At 43.8% G+C, this 19,016-nt stretch overlaps 1 protein-coding gene across 1 annotated transcript in view; it reads right to left on the bottom strand.

The window, feature by feature from the left end:
* LOC131958020 (uncharacterized) overlaps positions 1 to 18,793 on the bottom strand; it is a 63,228-nt gene extending 44,435 nt beyond the window's left edge. Inside the window, exon 1 of the mRNA XM_059322904.1 lies at positions 18,642 to 18,793. Within this exon, the coding sequence (XP_059178887.1) occupies positions 18,642 to 18,677 (36 nt within the window). The 5' untranslated portion in view covers positions 18,678 to 18,793. The remainder of the gene's footprint in view (positions 1 to 18,641) is intronic.
* Positions 18,794 to 19,016: the final 223 nt, after the last annotated feature.

The raw sequence follows: 19,016 nt of genomic DNA, 5'->3' as shown, positions 1-19,016 counted from the left end.
ACACATCATGTTTTGGATACACTAAACCAGCCACGGCAAGACATATCCAAAGACTTCCATATGTTTTAGTGTACTGTATTTGTAAAGCTGCTACAGTTAGGATCAAGTGAACCCCTGGTGAACCCCTATGGAACCCCTTGGTGAACCCCTTAGTTTTAAATTGTGTACACACCTGTGCCACGTGTACACTAGTTGAACCTCGTATTCTGATGTCACAACCTGTAAACTCAACACTTGTCGAATCGTAGCCCCCCCCCCCCCCCCCCCGGGCCATCGACCGATCTGTTTTCCCTCACCCGATAGCCTCCCCTGCGCTGTGATTACCTGCGCCCCTGTATGTAGCCTCCGTATCGAAAGGTCGCAGATAATGCTACCTTATCCGCTGAGCCACTCGCTACCTTATCTGCCGGGCTACCCTCAGACTCTGCCGTATGATTGGGTTATTCTGGGCCAATCATCTCAGCAAATCTGAGGTGCGATTTGTGGCGTATCGATATCTGTAGGCGGATGTTTGTGTCAGAGCGTCAGCATGACAAAATAGATCGACTGACCGGAAGGCTATTTATAGAACTTCTGAAAATAGACACGTTGAACTGAGGGTCGAGTTGTGGGGCGGGGTGGGGCGGGGTAGGGCGGGTAAAGTATGACGTTGGTTACAGTTTTGAGCTGTTCGATTTCTGGCATTGATTTCAATTGTAGGGGAGTGGGCCAACGATATTTTTGACATTCCTAGTTTATTGTTCCGTGGGTCGGAACATTCCTAGTTTATTGTTCCGTGGGTCGGAACATTCCTAGTTTATTGTTCCGTGGGTCGGGACCTGCCTGGTTTATTGTTCCGTGGGTCGGGACATTCCTAGTTTATTGTTCCGTGGGTCGGGACCTTCATGGTTTACTGTTTCGTGGGTCGGAACATTCATGTTTTTTCCGTGGGTCGGTGGTTTTTTTCCGGGGGTCGGGACATTCCTAGTTTATTGTTCCGTGGATCGGGACATTCCTGGTTTATTGTTCCGGGCTAGCGGTCCACTTTTTCTACCTCTCGGACTAGCAATAAAAAACTGTCGTCTGCTATGTGAGTCATACCTGTTGTATCTCACGTGCGTCACCTAGCTGTAAATTAACGGTCTATTTTGATGTGCTTGTTCCATATCACTGGACATTGGGCATCTGCCTAAAGTCACGTGCTTGATGTGTGTCTTGTAACACGTGTGTCTTCCCCCGGCAGACACACACACCAGGTGTGTCGTAGATGTGGTGTAGTCATCCATGTCGTGCACGTGATTGGGGTGAGTCAACTAATGGCTCCATCAACCATTTGGTCATTTCATCTAATGTTTATTTCTGTGTTGTTCAGCCTACTTTTTCTATCTAATGGTTGCATAGGAGGGCATCAAATAAAAAATGGTTTAACGTTGCTTCTGGTGGAAATTAAATGATAAAGAAACGTATATATATATATATATATATATATATATATATATATATATATATATATATATATATATATATATATGTATATATATATATATATATATATATATATATATATATATATATATATATATATATATATATATATATATATATATATATATATATATATATATATATATATATATATATATATATATATATATATATATATATATATATAATTGTAACAAAGAAAAAAAAATTAGTAAACAACCCTCTACCCAAATGCGCCACTCGTACATCGTGAGCTTATGTCCACTTGAGATGGTTTTACTGAGCAGAAATATTTCCAGATTTTTACGAGGTTTTTAATTCTTGTCGTCTGCCGTACAGATATCGTCGGCTTCTCTCGCTCTGTTTGATGTGAGTTTTACTTTTTGTCGTTCTAAGTTTACATTGTTGACGATCGAAGTTCAAGGTCAGTAAACATTGTTGTGGTTCAAAGTTAAGGGTAAGTCTACATGATATAGCTGAAGGAATTCCCACTAAACAAAAAGGTGTTCGCCCGCCTTAAACTCAGCCCTCGATCTTGTTCTCTTGGTGGTAGGTGTTCATCTGTCTACAGCAGCAGACAGCAGTTTCATGCAGCAGACGGTAGTCTTAGAGGGTTGGGGCGGGTTCGGGTTTAGGGTTCATCTTCAGCTCGTGTTCTCCCACTTCCTTCCCAAGATATCCCAAAAATCCCAACATATCCCCCAAGATATCCCAAAAAATCATAAATCATAACTCATGGCTGCCCGGAAAAGTCGGGGACTTGTGAGTACCATCAGGAAAACGTCGCTGTACTTTACGTCGTGATTGACAGCATGTTAGCCAATAAATCTTGTGTCTATTTATAGGCCATGTGTTTACGTCATTTGACACCTGTCAGAAGGAGGCGAGAAGTGTTATCAGAAGCTACAAGTTCACCCAATAAATATCCAGCCGGCTAAATAGAGCGCTGGATTTAGTTGTACGTTTCCCAGTTTAACATCCGTTCAACCGTGTTCAACTCTTGGCTCAGGTGCTGTAGGGTCACAGGTTAATTAGCCTGGGTTTTATACAGTTTCATAACGTTATGTTAATTACGAATGAAAAACTGTAAGTTACGGTATAGACATGCGCAGATCTACCTTTTCTTATAGACATGCGCAGATCTACCTTTCCTATAGACATGCGCAGATCTACCTTTCCTATAGACATGCGCAGATCTACCTTTCCTATAGACATGCGCAGATCTACCTTTTCTATAGACATGCGCAGATCTACCTTTTCTATAGACATGCGCAGATCTACCTTTTCTTGTAGACATGCGCAGATCTACCTTTTCTTGTAGACATGCGCAGATCTACCTTTTCTTGTAGACATGCGCAGATCTACCTTTTCTTGTAGACATGCGCAGATCTACCTTTCCGCCAGACGGTGGGCATACTTGTCTGCCCCTGATAAAGATGGCGGGATGTGGATCGTACAGATAAGCCTGATATTGGTTGATGGCCTCTGTGGCTCCGTTCATCCGACCCAGTTCATTTGACCAGTTCGTTTGACCATTTCATCCGACCCAGTTCATTTGACTTGTTGATTTGACCCGTTCATTTGAGCCGTTCTTTTGACCCGTTTATTTAACCCGTTCTTTTGACCCGTTTATTTAACCCGTTCTTTTGATAAGTTCATTTGATTGACTCATCCGACCCAGTTTATTTGACCCTTTCATGAACAACAGTTGCAACTGGTATACAACTAGATCAGCCACACCAAACGCACGCGTGAAAAAAAAACGTCTGCGCCTACTCGAGGTGAACGATATTAACTAAACTCACGGTTATGACGTCATTAAGTATGGCGGTTATCTCGAAGGTACTTGAAGATCCACGTCAGGAACCTGACCTTGTCGTCGTGGGGAGGGGGTGGGGAAGTTTCTCTGATGGAATTGAACTTTAAGTCAGCTCCAGCTACATATTTCACGTTTTATTTCAAACTTTTTGCATTCAGAAAGTTTATACTTTTTGCTGAAATTACTTTCGCTTATTTGATCCGATTAAAAAACTTTTCCGCAATTTGGTCAAAAACTTTAAATCGTTAAAACAAAAACATTCAGCTTTTCCTTCTAAGTCTGAAGAAATCTGTCAGTTAGAGGAGATTGACAGGCCCATGAGTCCATGGTAAAGCTAGCCAAGTATATTCTGAAGCTATATCTGTGGACATAGGTCGAGTGTCTGTGGGTGGGGTGGGGGCTGGTGGGGATTGGGGTGGGGGAGTGGGGTTCCTCAATAGCAGGAAATTTTGGAACAACGTAGTGAGGTTAAAAATAACCACCAAAACACAAAAACAGCGAAATAAAATTTTCTTCGACAAACGACACACAGGTAACTTATTACAAGTTTCGTTTTATTAAGTTTTAATTAATTGTTTTGTCTATAAATATTGTTTACCTGTTTGTGTATGAAAAGAAGATTTTAAAATTATGCACTATTGCAAGTAAATGTCCGCGTCACGGAATAACTTACTGCAATTGTGCCTGATTCTCCCCTTGGTACCTTCTTGTGATAGGTCACATGACCTGCTGCTCGCGACTTGTGGTCACGTGTCTAGTGGCCAAAAGATCGGTTGAAAGCGATTCAGTCTGCTTTTCTTTTTGGATTTGCTTCCATGGCTTTTTTCATCTACAAACAAGCTGCTAGGCAGCAGTTGTTTGAGGAACAGTTTTCCCCAGCTAAAGCCTCATCTTCTCGGGGGTCCGAACTCTGGAGTTTTGGAGTTAGCAATCAAATCTCTAGCTCCCCACCACACAGACTGTCATATTCAAATATTCTAGATTCATTTTAAGATCGAAACACAGCTAGATATATTTTCTCACAATTCATGCCAGATATCTATTCTGGCTGGGTAGACTCAGACACCGCGTGAGGTTGTTAGACAAGAATTAAACAAATCCCAACTAAACTTTTACAACCACGCCATCCAACTAAACTTTTACAACCACGCCATCCAACTAAACTTTTACAACCACGCCATCCAACTAAACTTTAACAACCACGCCATCCAACTCAACTTTTACAACCACGCCATCCAACTAAACTTTTACAACCACGCCATCCAACTAAACTTTTACAACCACGCCATCCAACTAAACTTTAACAACCACGCCATCCAACTCAACTTTTACAACCACGCCATCCAACTAAACTTTTACAACCACGCCATCCAACTCAACTTCTACAACCACGCCATCTAACGGAATTCGGTCGAGAAAACAATTGGGCTAATTAATTAATCTTTTTGACGATAACGATCAAACATGAGGTTTAAAGACGTGGCCTAGCACAGATTCGCTCTTAATTGAACGGCATCAAATGTGTGTGTGTGTGTGATTAAGCCACAGATCCACACAGCCACGTCCCATACGGCTTCGGTGAAGAGCTAGGAAAACATCTTCCAAACTCACGGGGGGGGGGGGGGGGGGGGGAAGGGGGGAGGGGTGAGGAGAGGAGGTGGGAGAGGGGGGTAGGGTTATGTTTACATTCACGGTACGAATCTCTATGAACGATAATTTTAAAATTGTGGATTTCTTCAACCAGCTCTGAAACAATTATAAAATAAACCTACCCCCGCTATTTTTTTTCCTCTGATCAAAGTACCAGCCACCTTTTCGTTGAAGTGTGCGCCTGTGGTAGGAAACGGTTTGGTGCACCGAATGACCCGCCTCAAGAGGGACCGTTGTGATTGGCTCGACTGAAGACAAACCAACAAATGACGTCATTACGGCGACATGCTCCGTTGGAGTTAATTTGTTGATAGTTTCTAACCAGTGGTTCTCTGACGTCATTTCCTGCTAGAAAAGAAGTCCCTTGCGTACTGATACGGAATGTGGAGGTAGAAAATAATCAAGAGAGTTGTACGGTTTAACGTTAAACTCTTCGCCTACTGGGTTTAGCTTAGACAGCGTATTTCTGCAGGGCAGGGGTATGAGAACAGAATAGGAAGAAGAAAATTCGCTCGAAACTTTCTGATAAACTAACATCCTTTATGTTGACAGGCCATTTGTTATGTTGACATGTGATTTATTAGGTCGATAGATCGATCATTTGATTTGGTTAAAACTTGTCGGACGCCGGCTATGTCTTAAAAATCCCATACACTTACACTTTTTTAAGGCGTCTATAGATCTATACAGAGCTAAACGTCCATTCTATATCCGAAAATTTCTAAGCGCCCATTCTTTATTCTAACAATTCTAAACGCCTACTCTCTCTCTCTCTCTCTCTCTCTCTCTCTCTCTCTCTCTCTCTCTCTCTCTCTCTCTCTCTCTCTCTCTCTCTCTCTCTGTCTGTAAACATTTACGTCAATGCTCTGTCGGAACTTTCGTGTGCGTACACCAGTCTCTAAAGACACCAATCGATCCATGAAAAGGCCCACAAATGTACACACCCCTGACCCCCCTGTCTAAGGAACCCCCCACACACACGTACAGCCCCCTGACCCCATACCTAAAGAGACTCAAACATGTATACATCCCTGACTAAAGAGGCCCACACATGTACATCCCCCTGACCCACAGACCCCCCTCTGACACCCCTGTCTAAAGAAGCCCCCCCCCCCCCCCACGTACACCCCCCTGACCCCCATGCCTAAAGAGGCTCACACATGTACATCCTCCTGGCTCCCAGACCCCCTCTCCCCTGTTTAAAGAGGCCCATAGCTGAACATTTCTATATCTAAATACGCCAAGATCTGCTGGGCAAAAAAAAAAACTTTTAGAAATCTATTTTTTGATTGGCTGCCTTGAACGAGAACAATTTTCTGCGACTGTGTCTCTCAATTCTGGCTCGGCGCCAGGGGCGGGCCACTCTGTATTGATTTACAGAACTGTATGTTCGGGTTGTATGTAACAGTTCTACACATCCCTTCACGTATGTAGAAACCATCTGTAACAACCATTTCAAAAGATTCATACAGTGTAGACAAACAAAGCGAACCAATGATGGTAGATGGGTGACGAATCGGGGATTTATTAGTGTTGTTTCTATTGCTAATTAAGTTAATTTGGTCATGTACTTAATTTAAGCCATTTTAATGACTCGATATTTGGAAGAATAAGTCGATGGCGGGTTAAATGAAGCAGACGCAGAACTACAGTAAATGTGTCGTTATGATTGTAAGTTTGTTGGTGGTGGCGGGTTATATGAAGCAGACGCAGAACTAGAGTAAATGTGTTGTTATGATTGTAAGTTTATTGGACGTCGGTTGTCTGATAGACATTACTGTATCTGTGGTATTTCTGTGGGTAAGGTTGACGTGTTGGTTTGTTAGACGTCAGTTGGTGAGTTGGACGTCAGTTGGTGGACGTCAGTTGGTGGACGTCAGTTGGTGGACGTCAGTTGGTGGGCGTCAGTTGGTGATTTGGACGTCAGTTGGTGAGTTGGACGTCAGTTGGTGGACGTCAGTTGGTGGACGTCAGTTGGTGGACGTCAGTTGGTGAGTTGGACGTCAGTTGGTGAGTTGGACGTCAGTTGGTGGACGTCAGTTGGTGGACGTCAGTTGGTGGGCGTCAGTTGGTGATTTGGACGTCAGTTGGTGGACGTCAGTTGGTGGACGTCAGATGGTGGACGTCAGTTGGTGGACGTCAGTTGGTGAGTTGGACGTCAGTTGGTGAGTTGGACGTCAGTTGGTGGACGTCAGTTGGTGAGTTGGACGTCAGTTGGTGATTTGGACGTCAGTTGGTGGACGTCAGATGGTGGACGTCAGTTGGTGGACGTCAGTTGGTGGACGTCAGTTGGTGGACGTCAGTTGGTGGACGTCAGTTGGTGGACGTCAGTTGGTGATTTGGACGTCACTACCGTCTGTAATTGCTGAAAACACACTCTCTCAAGATTTGAGACACAGAAAAGACACAACAACCAAGACACAACAACCAACACACAACAACCAAGACACAACAACCAACACACAACAACCAAGACACAACAACCAACACACAACAACCAAGACACAACAACCAACACACAACAACCAAGACACAACAACCAAGACACAACAACCAAGACACAACAACCAACACACAACAACCAAGACACAACAACCAACACACAACAACCAAGACACAACAACCAACACACAACAACCAAGACACAACAACCAACACACAACAACCAAGACACAACAACCAAGACACAACAACCAAGACACAACAACCAAGACACAACAACCAACACACAACAACCAAGACACAACAACCAACACACAACAACCAACACACAACAACCAAGACACAACAACCAAGACACAACAACCAACACACAACAACCAACACACAAGACACAAGAGTGAAGACACAACAACAAAGACAAGACACAAGAACCAAGACACAAGACACAACAACCAAGACAAAAGACCCAGCAGACAGTACCGAGCACCAGAAAGCACCAGAAAGCACCAACGCCCCCAGAAGTGTGGTCAGCCTTAACTCGACCAGCAGACAGTACCGAGCACCAGAAAGCACCAACGCCCCCAGAAGTGTGGTCAGCCTTAACTCGACCAGCAGACAGTACCGAGCACCAGAAAGCACCAACGCCCCCAGAAGTGCGGCCAGCCTTAACTCGACCAGAAGGTGTCGACCAGGCGGGCTGGAATTCAATCAGCCACTGATCACAGGCGGGTCCTGATGTCCCAGATTTGTCCACACTAGTTGCCCCCCTTGTTCGCGGGTTTTCTCCCTTGTCTCGCCTGGAATGTCGCCATCGCCGTGACAGATCACGATTGACGTGACAACAATCTCGCGGCGTGACACCGCTCTATTGACTCGACATTTGCGCGTGACGTCACAGACCTAGCACGTTTTTGTCCGGAGTTTCTGGTGCATTTGATCCTTCTGTACAACCTGAAGTCTTCTTGTGACAGGACCATAACCTCTCCAGCAACAAGGGGAATAACTTCAGAAACAAGGGGTATAACTCCAACAACAAGGGGAATAACTCTCTAACAAAAGGGGAATAACTCTCTTACAACAAGAGGAATAACTCCCCAGTACCGAGGGGAATAACTCTCAGTAAGAGCGACAATATACTGGGGATTTCAGTACGAATAACCAGGATAGTGACGTCACGTTTTGATTGGTTTGTTGACGCGTGACGCTGTTTTTATTTAATGACAAATGTGACATTAACCTGCGACAATCTGTCAATACGAGTGACATTTGCCGCGATGTTTCTAACATGTGAGTGTGTGGTGTTCTAGCAGAACTCAAACCTTTTCTATTTGTGGTGTGTGGCTGTGTTGGAAAACAAAGTGTCATTTGGGGGTGGGGGTTGCGAGGCTGTCAGTTTAATGCAGGTAGTTTTGTCTACCTGTCAGTTGCAGGTTGTTGTATCTACCTGTCAGTTGCAGTTGGCTGTCTCTACCTGTCAGGCTAATGCAGGTAGTTGTGTCTACCTGTTAGCTGCAGTTGGCTGTGTCTACCTGTCAGGTTAATGCAGGTAGTTGTGTCTACCTGTCAGGTTAATGCAGGTAGTTGTGTCTACCTGTCAGGTTAATGCAGGTAGTTGTGTCTACCTGTCAGTTTAATGCAGGTAGTTGTGTCTACCTGTCAGTTGCAGTTGGCTGTCTCTACCTGTCAGGTTAATGCAGGTATGTATTTCTTCCTGTCATCCAGGTTTACTATCGCGCGATAAAAATAAACCACCTTTCTACATCTTAAAGATGCGTGTCAAATATTCACTGGTGTGGACTTGTAACTATATGTGAAATATTTACTGGAATTGACTTAAAAAATGTATGTGAAATATCAACTTATATTTTGTATGTTGTAGAATAAGACAACAGAACCTTGGCTAAACTAAAACTGATGATTGCAGTGTACAGTTGTAGCCTACATCTGTAGCCTACATCTGTCATGTGTCTGTATTTAAAAGAATAACAGTCAGTTCTGATGTCAGTATAGCCTAACAATAAATGGCTAGCTTCGTGAATTGGGTGTTATCTCCCTTATTAAGCTGTTATCTCCCCTATTAAAATGTTATCTCCCCTAGCAGTCATTGATTTATCTTCTCTATCTAGTCTTGTTTTATTCTGCTACAATAAAAGTTATCTAGTTTTGTTTCTAGATGTTTCTGTCGTGATTTTTTTAGACCCCCCCCCCCCCCACCCTTGACGGTCCGAAGGGAGAACACGTGTTTCATTTAACGGTTTTAAATGCTGAATCGACAGTTTGTGTCTATGTTGTTGCCATTTATATTTACACAAACACACCACACACACACTCACAATACCCAACCATATACACACACCACACACACAACCCCTTACACACACCACACACATACACCATCCACACACACAACCACCCACACACTCACAATACCCAACCACATACACACACACATCACACAACCCCCCCCCCACACACACACAACCTCCCCCCCACACACACCATCCACGCCTCCTTCACCGGTAACAAGATGTCGTTATACAAAACTTGACGATAAACATGTCATTCAATGGAAGTGCCGTAGGTGTGTGGTATTGGGGTGTAGGGTGTAGGGACACCCCTCCCAACAGCGGTTCTAGAGGTCATCTGACAAAACAGTGGCTATGATGGTCTTTAGCAACCCGGTGCTAGAAAAAAACAACAGAAAAGCACCCCCCCCCCCCACGCCCATGTTATGGGGTGGATAAAAATGTCCTTGTAACGCCTCACCTATTTCTGGTGTTTTCAATTGAATTCCAAGCTAGAAAATACAAAATTATTGATTGAACCAATCGTGTGAAGCCGGGTAATAACAATATCCAATTTAAAATCGTCTCGACAATGTTTTGCTTTGAACACTCCGTGCGTTGGATTGACGCTACAATTAGCAGCTAAGCTCATGCATTCGTTTTTAATTTGTTTTAATTTTCTTTTTCTATTCGGTAAATTAAAGGCCACCACTCCCACCCCTACCCCTGGTCTTATGTTGTAAGCGGGTAAAGTCACCACTCCCACCCTCACCCCTGGTGTTATGTTGTAAGCGGGTAAAGTCTCCACTCCCACCCCCACCCCCCGGGTCTTATGTTGTAAGCGGGTAAAGTCTGGCGCTGCGTCGGGACTACAATGTCTCTGAACCCAGAGATCCGGGGGGGGGGGGGGTGGGGGGAGTGGGACTATGCCTCTTAGGGGTCCACTACCGGTGGGGGAGGGAGTCGGAGGAGTGAGCAGATGACGTTTAGGGGTCCACGACCGGGCAAGAACAAAATTTAAAAAAACTACTTCTTTTTACATACACTAACACCGGTCTACATTCACACCTGTCTATATTCACACCTGTCTATATTCACACCTGTCTACATTCACACCTGTCTACATTCACACCTGTCTACATTCACACCTGTCTACATTCACACCGGTCTACATTCACACCTGTCTACATTCACACCTGTCTACATTCACACCTGTCTACATTCACACCTGTCTACATTCACACCTGTCTGACACACCTGTCTACATACACACCTGTCTACATTCACACCTGTCTACATTCACACCTGTCTACATTCACACCTGTCTACATACACACCTGTCTACATTCACACCTGTCTATATTCACACCTGTCTACATACACACCTGTCTACATACACACCTGTCTAAAGATACACCTGTCTACATTCACACCTGTCTATATTCACACCTGTCTACATTCACACCTGTCTATATTCACACCTGTCTATATACACACCTGTCTACATACACGCCTGTCTACATTCACACCTGTCTACATTCACACCTGTCTATATTCACACCTGTCTACATACACACCTGTCTACATACACACCTGTCTACATTCACACCTGTCTACATTCACACCTGTCTACATATACACCTGTCTACATTCACACCTGTCTATATTCACACCTGTCTACATACACACCTGTCTACATACACACCTGTCTAAAGATACACCTGTCTACATTCACACCTGTCTATATTCACACCTGTCTACATTCACACCTGTCTACATTCACACCTGTCTACATTCACACCTGTCTACATACACACCTGTCTACATTCACACCTGTCTACATTCACACCTGTCTACATTCACACCTGTCTACAGATACACCTGTCTACATTCACACCTGTCTACATTCACACCGGTCTACATACACACCTGTCTACATTCACACCTGTCTACATACACACCTGTCTATATTCACACCTGTCTATATTCACACCTGTCTACATTCACACCTGTCTACATACACACCTGTCTATATACACACCTGTCTACATACACGCCTGTCTATATTCACACCTGTCTACATTCACACCTGTCTACATACACACCTGTCTATATTCACACCTGTCTATATTCACACCTGTCTATATTCACACCTGTCTATATACACACCTGTCTACATACACACCTGTCTATATTCACACCTGTCTATATTCACACCTGTCTACATTCACACCTGTCTACATACACACCTGTCTATATTCACACCTGTCTATATTCACACCTGTCTATATTCACACCTGTCTATATACACACCTGTCTACATACACGCCTGTCTACATTCACACCTGTCTACATTCACACCTGTCTATATTCACACCTGTCTACATACACACCTGTCTACATACACACCTGTCTACATACACACCTGTCTACATTCACACCTGTCTACATTCACACCTGTCTACATTCACACCTGTCTATATTCACACCTGTCTACATACACACCTGTCTACATACACACCTGTCTACATACACACCTGTCTACATTCACACCTGTCTATATTCACACCTGTCTACATACACACCTGTCTACATTCACACCTGTCTATATTCACACCTGTCTACATACACACCTGTCTACATACACACCTGTCTACATACACACCTGTCTACATACACACCTGTCTACATTCACACCTGTCTACATACACACCTGTCTACATACACACCTGTCTACATACACACCTGTCTACATACACACCTGTCTACATACACACCTGTCTATATTCACACCTGTCTACATACACACCTGTCTACATTCACACCTGTCTGACACACCTGTCTACATACACACCTGTCTACATACCTGTCTGACACACCTGTCTACTAAGACACCTGTCTGCAGACCCACATGTCTATTAACACACTTGTCTACTGACCCACCTGTCAGACACACCTGTCTTCTGACACCTTTCTATGACCTACTTGTAGTAAAAGGTCGCCCTACTCCCTTGTGCTAGAACAATCCGGCAGCCTATGTTGTTACGTGATCTCTTTGGTAATTAGAAATTAAAATTTAATTGGCAGTTAATAGGGCTAACGATTAAAGGAGAGCTTCAATTATCAGGAGTGTCAGACAGGAAGTTGAAAAACAAACCAATCAGAAGCAAGCAGCGGAAGGACGTGACCTTGACGCGGCTTTCAGACTTTAAATCGATCGTGAGCGCCAATATAGAGAGAGGAGTTAGCGAACATTTGACAGGCTGAAGCCGTGAGTATGTGTATGTTGATGTAGGACGTGTGTCTGTGTGTCTGTGTGTTGATGTAGGCCGTGTGTCTGTATGTTGATGTAGGACGTGTGTCTGTGTGTCTGTATGTTGATGTAGGCCGTGTGTCTGTGTGTCTGTATGTTGATGTAGGCCGTGTGTCTGTGTGTCTGTATGTTGATGTAGGACGTGTGTCTGTATGTTGATGTAGGACGTGTGTCTGTGTGTCTGTATGTTGATGTAGGCCGTGTGTCTGTGTGTCTGTATGTTGATGTAGGACGTGTGTCTGTATGTTGATGTAGGACGTGTGTCTGTATGTTGATGTAGGACGTGTGTCTGTATGTTGATGTAGGACGTGTGTCTGTATGTTGATGTAGGCCGTGTGTCTGTGTGTCTGTATGTTGATGTAGGCCGTGTGTCTGTATGTTGATGTAGGACGTGTGTCTGTATGTTGATGTAGGCCGTGTGTCTGTATGTTGATGTAGGCTGTGTGTCTGTGTGTCTGTGTGTCAGTGTGTCTGTGTGTCTGTGTGTCTGTATGTCTGTGTGTCTGTGTGTCTGTGTGTCTGTGTGTCTGTTTGTCTGTGTGTCTGTGTGTTGATGTAGGCCTTGTGTCTGTATGTTGATGAAGGGCAGACAAGTGATGCCTTTAAAGAGGCGAGACAGCTCAGCTTATTTCTTGAAGACATGAATGCCATGAACGTGACGAGGCATATGTGTAAGGCAGCGAGGCAGAAGGGGGATGGCAGAACAAGCAGAGGAAGGGCAGAGGTTTCCGTTAGACCCCGTTTGGTGGTAGGGGTCTTTATTCAGTCTGGGTTTTTAGTTTAATAGGAGGGGTCTTCATTTTGTCTAGAATTCAGCAAGTTTTGAACTGTCTGATTTAAATTGTGCTTCCAATTTTTGTGAAAATGATATGAACGCTGTTGTATTTTCAAACGTCACATTCGTTTAGCTAACATTTAAAAATAGTTGCAATAAACGGATGTTTTCGTCACATTCCTGTTTAACTGTAGATGCAAGAATAGAAGTGTGCCAACTAGCACCCACGCTCGTGGAGGTTGCTGCTCAAATCTTACAGAGGACTTGAAGGAGGTCAGACAAATAGTGTGGGTACTCACTGGGCTAAAGATGGAACATCAGGGCCAGTCCTTAGTACGGTAGACACGATGTCACGTCTAGGTCAAGTGTCACGTCTAGGTCAAGTATCACGACAAGGTCAAATGTCACGTCAAGGTCAAGTGTCACGTCTAGGTCAAGTGTCACGACAAGGTCACGTGTCACGTCTAGGTCAAGTGTCACGTCTAGGTCAAGTGTCACGTCTAGGTCAAGTGTCACGACACGGTCAAGTGTCAGGACAAGGTCAAGTGTCACGTCTAGGTCAAGTGTCACGACAAGATCAAGTGTCACGTCTAGGTCAAGTGGCAGGACAAAGTCAAATGTCACGACAAGGTCAAGTCTCAAGACCAAGTGTCAAGGCTAGATCCACACATGTGCCCGGTAAAAGCTAGTTCACAGGCCAGTGGCTAGACTAGGACAAGGACAGCCTGGAGACTAGGACAAGGACAACATGGAGGCTAGGACCAAGGACAACATGGAGGCTAGGACCAACTTCAGGACAATTTTACGATAGAAATAAGTAAAGTCCTTCACAAACGCTCAGATGATTTTATTTTAAAGATATGTACTTTAAAAATACAGTCGAAACTTCATGTTAGGTTCATGTTTCTTTTAAGCTTAATTGCTAACTAACATGATCAAGCATCTTCTTCATTTTTTATTTCAGATTTCTTCTGGGCAAAATGTGACGTAATTCAAAAATCATTAAAGTGCTAAAAATCATAGGGAAAAAATCATTAAAGTGCAGTAAAAAATTAAAAAAAAAAAAACATTAAAAAAAACATTTTAAAGACCAGACGAGTTTATGAGGAGAAAATCTGCATGTACAGAACACAATGTGCGTTTTGGATGCAGTCAAGTCAAACTGTTAACACCCCCTCACTTGGTGTGGGCAGGGATCCAAACACCCCCTCACTTGGTGTGGCCAGGGATCCAAACACCCCCTCACTTGGTGTGGGCAGGGATCCAAACACCCCCTCACTTGGTGTGGGCAGGGATCCAAACACCCCCTCACTTGGTGTGGGCAGGGATCCAAACACCCCCTCACTTGGTGTGGGCAGGGATCCAAACACCCCCTCACTTGGTGTGGCCAGGGATCCAAACACCCCCTCACTTGGTGTGGGCAGGGATCCAAACACCCCCTCACTTGGTGTGGGCAGGGATCCAAACACCCCCTCACTTGGTGTGGCCAGGGATCCAAACACCCCCTCACTTGGTGTGGGCAGGGATCCAAACACCCCCTCACTTGGTGTGGGCAGGGATCCAAACACCCCCTCACTTGGTGTGGGCAGGGATCCAAACACCCCCTCACTTGGTGTGGCCAGGGATCCAAACACCCCCTCACTTGGTGTGGGCAGGGATCCAAACACCCCCTCACTTGGTGTGGGCAGGGATCCAACCTAAAGGATGTGGTTTTTTAAATGTTGTCAAAATATACATCTTAAGATCTACTTTTCTGGTCTTCTAAAGATTTACTTTTCTAGTAGCTAAACTATTTTAGTTAGGTAAAAATTGACTATTTTAGTCAGCTAAACATCGACTATTTTAGTCAGCTAAACATCGACTATTTTAGTCAGCTAAACATCGACTATTTTAGTCAGCTAAACATCGACTATTTTAGTCAGCTAAACATCGGCTATTTTAGTCAGCTAAACATTGACTATTTTAGTCAGCTAAACATCGACTATTCAAGTCACGATGAACAAACACTAGCTTGACCATGCAGATCACAGACCCCCACTGAGCGAGTTGTCTGCCCAATTATCAAGAGATAGTCTCCCCTTACCCACAGTTGTGCCCCTTTCTTCTGACGTCTCTCTGTCCAACATTAATCTTGCCGTTACGGAATCTAGAATACTCCATCGATTCGTTCCTTGGTTTTAGCTAATAACATCAAGAGATTTTTATTCGGGCTTCAAGCTATCTTTATTTAATGATCAGTGTGAAGGAATATACGTCTAGGCCCCCCTGTGATTATTTAACTGGAAAATTGTTTAATTTTGTTCTTATTTAATTAACTTGCCAGTTCGTTTTTGCGCTGCGTCTAATTAAATCTAATTATAAATGGACACTTTTTTGCGGTTAAACGGGAAATGAATTTTTTCCAATTTGAGTTCGTGCGCAAAATGAAAAAAAAATGTTTTTGTAGACTTCCATTGTAAGCTTCTATTGTGAGTTGTAAAAGTATGTTTCCTTTGTATGCTTCAATCACACGTTTCTATTTTCGGTTTCAACTGTACGCTTCTAATTTTTGCTTATATTGTACGCTTTGTTTTATAAACGAATGCATTCCTTCTCTCATCCTAGTTGAGTCTTCACCGTGGTAATCTCTTCCATTACACACATTTTCATTCCGTCAGAAAAACAACACTTAAAAAAACAAGTATAGCGTGTATCTAAAGATGGTGGCTGTCTCAGATGTGTTCGGGTGTACCTGTGACTGTATTGAACAGGGAGGGGGGTGATGAACTTTCTTAGCAATGATATAAGGACATTCACCACCCGCTTGTACAGAGTCAGGGTCTATAGTAACATTAATAACATATATTTGTTACAATCACCCCACCCCCCACAACTCACCCAGCTCTCCCCCCCCACACACAACCCCACCCCATACACACCCCACCCTCAGAATACATACATCTACAATCGCCCTACCCCCTACACAATCCCCACCCTCGGCATACATCCACCCATCATTAGCCTAACCCCCCCCCCACACACACACACACACAGCCCCACCACACACTAACCACCCTTGGCATACATCCACCTACCATAAGCCTACCCCCACAGACACCCCACCGTCGGCATACATACACCTATCATCACTTCCTTACGTATTTTCTTACAATAGAAGAAAGAAGCAACAAACTGAGCAGGGGCTTTAACCCAAAATTCAAGGGGATAACTGCCGCATCAGGGGCAATCACCCGAGATTGAGGGAGAAAATTGCGGTAGCAATTAGTTCCTTGCTCAGCGCCGAACAACAGATAAACAAAACCGACATGAAGGTGATAACCTCCTGACTTGCGGGTCAAGGTCGGGGTCAATTAAGGATAGCAGGTGTGACCTTACACCCGGGCAAGTAGGGTAGATTGTCGATGTTTAGGCTACATGGGTACTTCATGACAAGTTCCATAGGCTCAGTTGGTAGGCTACATGGGTACTTGATGACAAGTTCCATAGGCTCAGTTGGTAGGCTACATGGGTACTTGATGACAAGTTCCATAGGCTCAGTTGGTAGGCTACATGGGTACTTCATGACATTCTCTCTCTCTCTCTCTCTCTCTCTCTCTCTCTCTCTCTCTATATATATATATATATATATATATATATATATATATATATATATATATATATATATATATATATATATATATATATATATTTATTTATTTATTTATTTATTTATTTATTTATTTATTTATTTATTTATTTATTTATTTATTTATTTATTTATTTATTTAAATCGTACGATGGAGAGGTGTGAATAATTCCTTAAACCCGACAAGGAGACTGCAAAAATAATGATGATGATGATGATGATAATGATGATGATGATGATGATGATAATGATTATGATGATGATGATGATGATGATGATGATGATGAAGAAGATGATGGTGATGATGATGATATTTAGATCGACAAATTTGGGCAATAACTAGTAGGGGACTCCAATTGTAAGGATGCCCTTACCCCACAGCCCCACCCACCCCTCCTCTTTACCCCACAACTGTGATTGAATCTCTCCTGATGGCGGGTTCTAAAATTAGATTACTCGGCGCAGACTATGTCACAAACTTGACTTTCGTCACTTAGGGAGCTCGAGACATGCGCGCGTCACCAGCTGACTTCCGGTTGGGCTAAATGTGGCCCAGACATGCAGGGGGGGGGGTCGAGACAGGCGTGGTTAAGTTTACACGCGGCTAGCCTGGTTAAGTTTACGCGCGGCTAGCCTGGTTAAGTTTACACGCGGCTAGCCTGGTTAAGTTTACACGCGGCTAGCCTGGTTAAGTTTACACGCGGCTAGCCTGGTTAAGTTTACACGCGGCTAGCCTGGTTAAGTTTACACGCGGCTAGCCTGGTTAAGTTTACACGCGGCTAGCCTGGTTAAGTTTACACCCGATTAGCTAGGTTAGGTTTAGACAACTCGGGTTAAGCTTATATCCGATTAACCTGGTTAAGCTTACATCCGATTAGCTAGGTTAGGTTTAGACGTTTAGAGTTTTTTGTTTGCTAAGCGAGTCTTGATTATCCTATGTCTGAAAATTGTATTGTAAATTTTTCCCATGATCTTTCTAAAATGAAGTGTCCAGTGATCTTCCTATTAAAAAGATCATGTTATATTATATTCCTGAAAGACCATGCGTCCTATGATCTTCTCAAAAGAGCATGTGTATTTTGATAAGTAACACATAATGGCAACAATTGCAGTAACATAATGACAACATTTGCAGTAAGAAAATTGAGAAAACGTGCAGTAAGACAGAATTAGAAAGTACAAGCATCAATTTACTCGTATAGCGCTATCCTTCCGTTTAGAACGAAACATAGTGAAGACAGAATTAGAAAGTACAAGCATCAACTTACTCGTATAGCGCTATCCTTCCGTTTAGAACGAAACATAGTGAAGACGAAGGTAAAAATTCCAAGATTCACTAGTCGCACGGCCGTCTGACTCTGGCGTTTATTCCATAGGATCAGTGGCAGCGAGCACTCCAGGAGAAGGACCAGTAGCCACTGGGGGGTGCTGGGCAGAATCCACTGGGGGGTGCTGGGCAGAATCCACTGGGGGGTGCTGGGCAGAATCCACTGGGGGGTGCTGGGCAGAATCCACTGGGAGGTGCTGGGCAGAATCCACTGGCGTCTACCGGTGGACGGGCTGGGCGTCCACACGGTGGAGCATGCTTCTAAGCTTGGAGGGATCCACTGGTTAGAGGGTTGTAGTGGAGGGATCCACTGGAT

The sequence above is a fragment of the Physella acuta genome, unplaced genomic scaffold, assembly GCF_028476545.2.
Source record: "Physella acuta isolate Inbredline_101_S28 unplaced genomic scaffold, ASM2847654v3 ptg001284l, whole genome shotgun sequence".
In the NCBI taxonomy this organism is placed as follows: Eukaryota; Metazoa; Mollusca; class Gastropoda; family Physidae; genus Physella; species Physella acuta.
This window is presented reverse-complemented; position numbering and strand designations above follow the sequence as displayed.